An 11,237-nucleotide genomic window follows, 5' to 3' on the forward strand; every position below is an offset into this window, starting at 1 on the left:
ACATTTTCTGCCTTTTCTTTCCACTCTGGTTGATTGTAAGATAATTTTATTTTTTTAGCGTGGGGGTTGGGTAGGAGAAGTTTTACAAAAGTTCAAGTTGCTTGAATGTAGCTAATTACCAATTCACTTGCGTCAGTGAGTTAACAAGCTTCAAAATATTGATTTTTGTGTCAGGTTAAAGCGAGTTTAAAGATAATAATGACCATGGATATTCTTTTTCAAATGATAGGTAAGGGCAATACTTTATTAGTAATCATTCTTGACATTTCTGTCCAGTTCATGTGAGAGTTGAGATGGGGCTCACTATGATTATCTAGAACTTTTTGTTTGGGTAATATTGGAGGAGCTAGTATAGCACACTACCTCCCTAGACCACGATTACACTGGGTTTGTTGTTATTGTATTGAAGAAGCTAGTATCTTTTCGACCCCAAAGCCAGGCAGTTAATGATATATACTACGTAGTTCTTTGCTCCCATGTTATTTTGGTTTCTTTAAATCTTTAGCAGTAATGCAAAAGAAAGTTATGGATCATGCAGATTCAGCGCTACTAAAGATCAAGTTGGAATTAGCCAAGAATATGTGAATTCTTTGGAAACATGCATGTCATAGGCCTTTACCTTTTGCATGGTACTTGAGGGTTCTCAAGGAAAAGAAGCACTTGCATGGGGATTCCAAGCTGAATGGAAAAGAAACTAAGGCATGGTAAAGAAAGTTTGGTAATTATTAGGTTTTGTAAGGGAGGACGAAAGGAATAAAAGGGCAAACATTTAAAGATGGGATGAGTGGGGATAGAATAGAAGCTTTTATATCTGCCTATGACCCAGTGGAAAAGATGAAAAAGAGAGTATCTTTTTTAGTAGGCATATGGTATATAATGTACCTTAGACCTGCAACTAATTATATAACTTTCTGAAAGCTTGGATATACCATAATACACTGTCACAACTTTTATTAATTCCTTAAGGCCCACTGATGTGCCTTTGGATGCTGCATATACTTTTGTTGAGACTAATGGAATGTGATTCTTTCCTCTTTTCTTTTGTGACGTTCATGTCTCCTCTTTCCTGGGTATGTCTTATTATTTCAGTGTTGAGATTCGAAATATTATGTTAACTATTGTAGCCTTATAATTAAAGCATCAAGTTCAAGCCATGTTTCTGTGGAATATAATGTTAACATTTCCAGTTTTTAAACAAATATGATGATGCACTTAGCCAAAATAGAGAATAGTCTGGAGTAGAGTATAGGAAGAGATAAAATTCTTCGACGCACTTGCTGAAAAATTAGATTCCATTGAGATTTGGGATAAAGATCTGACCAAAAACGACTAATTTTGCTTCGGCTTGCGTTGCACCGCCTCTCGCCTCCTCTATCAGTAGAGCAGAATCTTTCTCATATGGGATTCAGGATTTAAATTTTAGGGTTCGGGATATCATAGGACACAGAACATTTGAGTTATTTGGTTCGAAACTTAATATTTGTAAGTATGTAGTTGATCTCTTAACACATATATAGGGTATGAGCTAAAGCTACTAGTTCAGTTGAACTCGTAGCTCTAATTAAACATCCGTCCTTCTAGTCGTATGGTCTCAACTCTCAACCAATGTTGCGGGGACTTTCCAAACATACTACCGCATTCGTGACAGATTCTCAAAAAAACATTGTACTTTTTAAGGATCCGATACATAACTGGCCACATTTTCGGAAAGTTCGAGGCCTCAACCATCACTCTAGGAAAATAACTTAAAACTGGAAAACAAACATAATGCATCGTCTAATATTAAACATCAGATCAGTTCTTTGTATCAGTTTAAGAGTAAACTACAATACATAGTAGTTATTGTCTTGATATTGCTACGAGAAAAAGCTACAAGAGAAAAAGAAAAAAGGGAAAAGACAAAAAGAGGCCACAGTTTTGGATCTTCTCCTCGCATGATTTTGAAGTTATTTGTTTAGTGGTCATACAAAACGTAATAATTTTCTTGTCAGGACTGAGGAGCCAAGTACGTAGAAAGGTTGTATGTGGTGCACAAAAATAAAGAAAAAGAGTCTGTGAATGGCAAAAGGAAGAATTAATGCGCCCACAAAGAGATGAAAACCGTTGACATTGTTCTCTTCTTTTTTAATGTAACAATGCTCTCTCTTACCATCTCTATCTCTATTTTTATTTTCTTTATCTTTTGCTGTTTGTTTGTACCACTAATTTCCTGACCACCACTGTTACACATACAGAATCAACTTAGTGGCCTTTTTATACTCACGCTTATACGCAGGTTTTTACAGCTCTCGCTCTCTCTACAGGCCTACGCCTTGCTTCGATTTCATAACTTTTTATTTTGTGTAATTGCTGAATACTCGTACCTCATAACAGATGCATGGGACTTATACTTTAAACAAAAAGATTCATGCCTGGGAAATAGCAATTTTACAAATAATTCCCTCAACCCAAAAGAGGTGGTCCGATCCGCCATTTCTCACTATTTGCCTTTACTTTTACCATTTTCAATGCATCCTCTCTTATATATATATATATTTACACCTAAGGAATATAAATGCTTGATATGTGTTATATATATATATATATATATATATATATATATATATATATATATATATATATATATATATATATAGGGTGAGAATGAAGGAATATAAATGCTTGATATGTGTTTGTATTTTTATTAGTAAATCTTGGTTATTCATGCATATTTTTTACTATATTAAATCATTTAACCGTGGTTAGTTGAGTTGGTTTGGTATAACATTCGGTATATATATATATATATATATATACCGTTATGCTATTATGTATCTTTAAAGGTTTTTACATATCCTTTAAGAAAAATCGTTCAACACCTGATTGGAACAATAAATTAAAGGTATGCCAGAAAATAATACAGTAATTTGACTTCTTATTTTTTGTAACAAATTCAATTTGCCATAACGGCTAATAAGGCAATAGCTTGGCCATAGATTTTTGCCTTTGGTTTTGGGGTTGTGAATGAACCTTTCCCATTCAAGAATTGTTGTAGCAACTCGATTAAGGATATCCTATTCCAATTTTATCAATCTCTTAGATGTGCAATGATTGCTGCTCCTAAGTCGAATCGGTAAATGATAGAATCAATAAAGATAATTCATCAAATAATCTTCTCAATATGGCAGGACAAATAAACATTCCTTCTAAAAATAAGAACTCGAACTTTTAAAATTTTTGAGTTGGTAAATCTTACTTCAAAAGTAAAAAGTGAAAAGTTTTAGATAAATAAAAGTATACAGCATGCGGAGTACAAATGCTTTTCCACAACGAGTCATCACTTACCAAAACTCTACCCTACTACTGTCCGACTATTTTTCCAGTTAAGATTAATATCTCCGACCGTGATTAATCAACAACAACGTAACGACTATCTCTCGGTCCCAAAAAAGTTAACATCGACTATATTATTATCATATCAAATAAAATAAAAGTAAAAAATAAGTCTTACATATGTATGTATATATAATTGGGAGTTCTGTAACAAATCTAAAATATATTTCCAACTAGTAAACATATATCACATATATAAATCCTTATCTTTCATTGTGTCATATCTTTAATTAAGTCTGCGTTGTTAAAGCATAATTCATCACTAGAAGCATATTCTTGTATTCTTCCTCTTCTTTTTATTGGGCCAGCAGTGGGAGGGAAATATCCCTCTCACAAGATTGGAAGAATGAGAATCTTATCCAATTTTCGGTCAAACTATAGAAAAATATTTTCAACACTTGTAATCGATGGTTGGCAAGTTTAATGGTCAAGCAATCTAAAGTGATTGTTTGTTGAGACGAAGTATGATAAATAAGTGAAGGAAAGTGGAAATTTTCATAATAGTAATTGATACAATTAAAACAAAAATATACTCCTATTATTAATTGGCACAAACTTGTATAGTTTTGCATAGGGGTGTACATGGACCGGATTGGTTCGGTTTTTATCAAAACCAAACCAAACCAATTATATCGGTTCGGATTGGTTCGATTTTGTCGGGTTTTTCGGGTTTTCAGGTTTTTTTGTTACATGAATATTATTTCAATCTTACTTTATTAAAATTATAGATAAAGCTTTGATAAGTGAATATATGTTTAGTAAATATGGAAAAAATTGACAAACATATGATCTATTAAAATATTCTAATGGGAGAATTTTTTTAGTAACACATGATAGTTATTTTCTTAGTCGTCTAATAATAATTTTTCGTTAATTTATACTTTCAAAGATAATACATGAGAGGATCCCAAATATTTCTACATTTTCTAAAGAAAAATCACTATAAAGTCTTAAAAATATAAATAAAATTTATATATTTATATGACGGTTTGGTTCGAATTTTTTTACTCAATACCAAATCAAACCAAACCTAATTGGGTTTTTTAATCAGTTTGGTTTGGTTTTTCGGTTTGATGCGGTTTTCCGGTTCGAACACCCCTAGTTTTGCACACCGTAGTTGGACACAAACCCATATTCCGAGGAGAATCTAACTAATTTTTGTCTCACTTCTACTTCTTGAATTTATGATTTGGAGCGGTGACAAGAAGAGCTATAAGAAGTGCATAACGTGATTTTCTTTTCATTTCATTTCTTTTTCCCACTATTATTTCAATTTGTTTTAATTAATACACTACGACTACGGTTATGTTTATTTATATTATTATTATTATTATTATTATTATTATTATTATCATCATCATCTATATTATTATAAAAGCATGAATACAATGTCGGTTTACAGAACTAACCTTATAATATTAAACATAATAAGATAATAAAAGGACATAACAGGAATTCAAAATATTAGTCTTATAACCCTATTAGTTTTAGGATATAATTGGATAAAATTATTAGATTTCAGATAATAATACCCCTTAAGTTCGAACTTCTTAGCTATTTGCGATATTCTTTTCTACTTGTATTGAACTTTTAAAGCCAATCCAATCTCACAAGGACAAGAATTTTTACTTATGTTAAAATTCTAGAACCATTCCAATCCGACTAGGAGAAGAATAATTCGAAGCTTCTGTTGTTTGTATATATAAAGAGTTTTCTTTATTTTGAACAAGCAAAAGTATTGTTGAAGAATCTTTAAATCAGTTCCTACCATGATTAAATTCCAAAGTTATACAAGCTATGAACAAGCAGTACCTGTGAATATTGGAATGTTAGTCTTTCTATAGACTATAGGCAATTTACTTTCCCTCAACACGTGAATTTTCTTTCAAAGATTAGTCTTGTACGGTATTTTCTTTGATGTTGTAACAACTATAGTGAATTTTGATTTATTCTCTATCCTCTATTATGAAGTTATTCAATATTTTTGTTCCTAATTTGAATAAAGGATTCACTGTAATTACATATACTTTTAAGAGTTAATTGAGTCACTCCGCCGATATTTTATTGGATATCTGGAATCCAATCTTCAAAGCATATGTTAGGTAAGTTTCTACGTCTTTATATTCTTTTAACCTTATATTTAGTATTTAAATTAATAACTATTTTGTGTGTAGTATTGCAAATGATTTTATATTTGCATTGTACATGTTTCTACATTTAAAATCCAAACATAACCCGAACATATAGTTTTGTTGCATTGATTCAAAGTCATCCTGCTTGGTGCCTTTTATTTTTATTTTATTTTTTAATTCTTAATCTCTTATTAAGTTTTAATTTGGTACTCGTCTGACCTTCTATGCTAATTTTTAATATGTAAGGTTTTAAATTAATAAAATTTTATCTATTAAATTCTCATTAAAAATATGTAGGAAGGTTTAATAAAATTAATTTCATAAGAATCCTTCGTATTGGCAATACATTACCACTAAATAATGTCCAGTACGAAGAAAAAAATAAAAGTAATATTAAATGATCTGCATGAAGAGTTAAAATTGAGAAAAAAATACCCCCACGATAACATATTTTTATTTTATATTTGAACTATTTTTTTACTCAAATAATATTTTTTTAATCAATTTTGCGTGTAATATTAAATAAAATCCAATTATTAAATAATAACTAAGAAAATATTTAAGAATATAAATGTATGAGAAAGAGAAAAAAAAAATAGTCATTAAGAGTCAATACCACTAGTGATTCTACAAATATAAAGATCTAAAAGTAAAATGTCATATCAATCTTTTACTCTTTAAAAATTTATGGTGAATAAAATTATAATTAAGATTAAATATTAAAAATAAGAGATGTACTAATAGTAGATCTGAATCAACATAGAATAAATTATTTTTTATGTTAAAAATAAATAATTAAATCTTTTAATTAATTATTTAGCACAAGAATCCAATTCAATTTTTTTTTAATTCATCATATGAGTAAATTCTTATTCAAGTTAAATTTTTTTTAGGGTATATAAATTTATTCCATAAAAAGAGCGTTAGAACACAAAGTAAAAAGGTTAGTATATTATTAAGAATCAAAATGATATGCAAGTGTCTGAGGAAGCACAATTAGCTAAATCCTAAACAAGAACAAGCTTTCAAGACTATATTATAAAGAGTCGACTCTGGTATAACGGGATTATTCTTTGTAGATACCTCCGGCGGAATCAAAATAATATTTCAATGTCATGAATTACTTGCAAATATCATATCAAGAGGCATGACACTATTAGCAATAATAGAAAGTGGTGTATCAACAACGATTTTATTGTGAGGTCACCCACTTTAGATTTGATATACCTCTTCAAACAACTTAAATAACTATAACAAATATATCAAAGCAGAGCAATGATGCTAAATTTATAAGGAAAACAAAATCGATAATATGGGATGAAGCACTTATGACTAAGTGTCAAATAATTGCCCGGAGTTCTAGAGATATATTGAATATTAATGAACCGTTTGATGAAAAATTAATGGTTTGAGAGGTGATTTATGTCAAGTAGTACCATTAGTTCCAAAATCGACAAAAACTGAGACTGTAAAAGCTAGCTTGCCAAAGTTATACTTCTGGCCTCAAACGAAAAGATTCAACTGACAAGAAATATCAAGTAAGAATAAATCCAGTATTCAGTGTCTTCTTGCTTCGTGTCGGAAACGAAGAAGAGCATCCAATAAAATATGATTTGGTTATTCCTTAATACTTGGTTATCAATCCCAATGGTAATAGTAGTGCATTTAATAAGAGAAATATTTCTATCATTAGATTTTGTGCAAATCACATGATAGAATCAAAAAGATATCTTAGCTAGCAGAAATGAGTATGTTGATCAACTAAATAAAAGATTGATTGCAAAATTTTATAGTAAAAACAAAATATTTTTCAGTATTTGATTCAACAAAAAATGATACCAATAATTACTACCAAGAAGAATACTTAAATGCTTTAATACCAAATGGTCTTCTACCATACATGTTGTCAAGATTCTTATTTCTTACGTATGTAGTGTCACCGTATATATAATAGACTAAGTTAAAATTGATCTTCCATTGTATATAGGTTAATTTTGAAGAAACAATATGCCCGTCATGCTACTGAAAAACTTAGATACGCCAAATAGCTTATGTCATATCACACACATGGCATATAGAAGTTTTGACAATAATGTCATAGATGCAAAAATTATGATACTAGTTAATGTGCTTCTAAGTATATTCTAATATATACGACAATATGTTAGTAATTCCAATATTAACATAGTTGGAACGCGCCTCACGCGCCCCCAAAATTCTTTCTAAATATCGTTTCTTCGAGATGAATGCGCTACCAATTGGAGGCCAGCTACGGTCTTCCGGTGAACACGTAAGTGATCTACCTAGTAATTCCAATATCAACCATGGCCAGAAGATCTCGTATGCTGCTACAGTGGCTGTTCCGACATTGAAGACAAAGCTCAAATTCAGACCACCAGAGCTACATAAAGGAAAACAAGCTGTTTTCTTTTCACCACAAGAGGAGGAAGAATTGGCTAAAGCTTGCAGGTTTACTATTGTTGGGAAATTCTCGCATGGAAAACCGTCCTTAGACGATATCAGAAGGGATTTTGCCGCTAGGTTCCCACTTATAGGTACCGTGAAAGTTGGCCATTATAACTCTAAACATATTTTTATGGATTTCTCGGTTGAAGAAGATTATCTTAATATCTATTCTAGAAGGAATCTTTGGGTTTTGGGATGTTTCATGAGAATGGTCACTTGGACTATAGATTTTAATCCAGAAGAAGAGACCTCTTTGGCTCCCATTTGGATATCACTACCTGGCCTTAAATGGCATTACTAGAATTGGGATGCTCTATTCCGGATCACGTCCCCAATTGGAACTCTTCTAAAAATTGATAAAGCTACGGATGTTAAATCGAGGCCAAATTTCGCAAAAGTTATGGTTGAGATTGACTTGGCCATTCAGAGGAGAGATTCAATTTGGGTGGGTATTAAGGAGGAAGGAGGAGAGGAGAAGGGTGGATTCTGGGAAATATTGAATATGACTTTGTTCCGGATTACTGTTATGCTTGTAGATATCAAGGTCATGTGGAGAAGGTATGCTTAGCACCCAACAAAAAAGATAACAAGAAGCTAGTTGGAGACAATGTTTTGGCTAACAAAGCAACAACAAGTGCTAATCCTAAAGCTGTAGCTAATACTGATGTGATCTCTGCCAAGCAGAATGTTATACCTAATAATAGGGGCAATCACAAAGTGGTGATTGCATCCACTAGTGATATACCTAAGCTCTCTCAACTGGAACAAGAAATTATCTCAAGTTCATCAACTACTTGTTGGTAATAAAGGGGAGACTATACAAAAGAAGAAACCGATGAACAAACAGAGAATCTAACAAGGGATTAGAACCAAGCTGCGGAGGAAAGACAAGGCGAAGTGGGTAGCAAGACCATCTGCTAGTAATTGTCAACAACAGAAAATTGAACAAGCTAAGGAAGTTGTTGAAAAGTTTCTGCAAAAGAATAATGTTGTAGTGGTAGAGGCTAGTGCAGATGAAGGCAACATAGTTCAGAATGTGCATTCTAATATCTCCAACTTCACATACAGTCCTGTTCCTATTGCAAACTCTTTTCAGTAACTAGAAGTGGAAGAAGAAACATGTGAACATCAAGACAATGAGGAATCAAGGCAAGTGGTGAGCAAGTCTGATGCTTCAGCTAAGCAGAGGATACCAGCTAGTTCTAATAAGAAGAATTCTGAAATATTAAAGCCTAGATCTTCTAAGACAACTGAAGTACATGCTATTAACTTGGAGGTCCAACTCTGGAATCCTATCCCTCCTGTTAATGTTCCACTCAGGTGGTTATTCCGGAACCAGATGTTGCTACAGATATGATGATTAATTCAAAGGATGACAAGGTGGGAGATTCGAGTGATTATGATTCTGATTATGGAGAAGAACAAGAGAGTAAAAGTGAAGATGTTCCAGAGGTCGAATATGAAGAATGTAATTCTTCAGATGAAGAGGCTCTTATTGAAGCTTTTGCACTTATAACTTCATAAAAAGGTGAAGTGATAGAGGATGCTGTTTCACAACAGAGGAAGGAGCTCGTCGATACAAGAAACTTATCTCCAAGGAATATTTGCAAAAGTAAACATGAAGGTCACAAAGGCATGCCAAAGCCTCGCCCGATCACAAAGGTTATAGGGAAAACAGCTCAAAGTGTTGAAGTTTCTTCTGATGTTCTTAATGATTAGTACAATCATTTGGAATATTAGAGGAGTAAAGTCCAGAGGGGCTTTTGAAAGGTTGAAATTTTTAACAGGTCTTCATAAAACTCAAATTATAGCTATACAAGAACCCTTTGTTAAAGCAAATCAAATAGACAAATATAGAAGAGGTTTGGGTTTCGAAGGTTGTTATGCAAATTGTAATGGAAAAATCTGGGTCTTATGGTCAGCTGAATTTGATGCAGCAGTGGCAGAGAATAATGAGCAACAAATTACATTCAAGATTACCAGGAAGAATGACGGTGAAGTTGTCTGGTTCACAACAGTATATGCTAAATCTAAACAATATCTAAGAGTTCCTTTGTGGGATAATTTGATACACTGCAACAACTATATTGATGATCCCTGGTGCATATATGGGGATTTCAATGCAATTATGGGTCCAAAAGAAAAGAAAGGAGGCAATCCTCACAGAATGGAGAAGAGTTGGGAATTTATATCGTGTATGGAGGATTGTGGTATGGTGGATGCAAGTTACAAAGGACTGAGGTTCACTTGGTGTAATGCAAGGGGAAGACATCAGAGAATATGGAAAAGGCTAGATAGGGTGTTTATTAATCATCACTGGACTGACAAATTTTCTTTTATAGATATAGAACACTTAGCAAGCACAGGGTCAGACCATACACCTATGCTAGTAAAGTGTTCTACTTCAGAACAACCTGTTATCAAATATTTCAAATTCTTGAACTTCTGGATTGACCGACCAAATTTTAAAACTATTGTGCAAGAGGCATGGAATATAGACGTTGAGGGAAACTACATGAGAAGGCTACAACTCAAGCTGAAACAAGTTAGTTCCAAGCTTAGTCAGTGGTCTAGAGAGAAAATTGGGAGTGTCTTTGATCAAGTCAAAGAATGGGAGCATAAAATGCAAGATCTTGAAACAGAATACATTGATAATGATGTTGAGGACCTTAGACCTCAAGTGCACAAAGCTCAAGCAGAACACACTAAGTGGTTAAAATGTGAGGAATCTATCCTCAAGCAGAGGGCAAATATCAAATGGATTGAGGAGGGAGATTCCAATACTAAATATTTTCATGCAATAATTAATGAAAGAAGAAGAAGGACATCTATACATAGAATCCAAAGATCTGATGGGCAATGGATCAATGGGGAGGAAGATATTGCTAGGGAGGCTGTGAAATATTTTTCAGCTATGTTTAAAGATGAAGGAGAACTAGATCTACAACACTTGGATTGTATTGACCAGAAGGTTACTCATGAGGATAATATTAGGCTTTGTGTCATCCCTGATAAATAGGAGATTAGGAAGGCAGTTTTTGATCTAAATTCGAATAGTTCTCCAGGACCAGATGGATTTGGAGGGTCTTTCTACCAAAGTTGTTGGGATATCATCAAGCTAGAGTTGATAGAGTTTATCCAGCAATTTTTTGGTGGAGCAGAACTTAGCAGATTCTTTACCATCTCATGCCTTATTTTACTACCTAAGGTTGAGAATCCTTCTTCATTCAATAATATGAGACCGATTAGTCTCAGTAACTGCTCTAA

General features: G+C 32.7%; 1 protein-coding gene across 1 annotated transcript; it reads left to right on the forward strand.

The window, feature by feature from the left end:
• The first annotated feature begins 9,681 nt into the window (after window positions 1–9,681).
• Window positions 9,682–10,989, forward strand: LOC107771283 (uncharacterized). The gene has a single exon (XM_016590626.2). The coding sequence runs from the start codon at window positions 9,682–9,684 to the stop codon at window positions 10,987–10,989; it is 1,308 nt and encodes a 435-aa protein (XP_016446112.2).
• Window positions 10,990–11,237: the final 248 nt, after the last annotated feature.

Source organism: Nicotiana tabacum, chromosome 22 (genome assembly GCF_000715075.1).
Source record: "Nicotiana tabacum cultivar K326 chromosome 22, ASM71507v2, whole genome shotgun sequence".
Lineage (NCBI taxonomy): Eukaryota > Viridiplantae > Streptophyta > Magnoliopsida > Solanales > Solanaceae > Nicotiana > Nicotiana tabacum.

Excerpts from the sequence above, each read along its gene's own strand:
- LOC107771283 (XM_016590626.2), top strand. The coding sequence starts at position 9,682 with ATGATTAGTACAATCATTTGGAATATTAGAGGAGTAAAGTCCAGAGGG.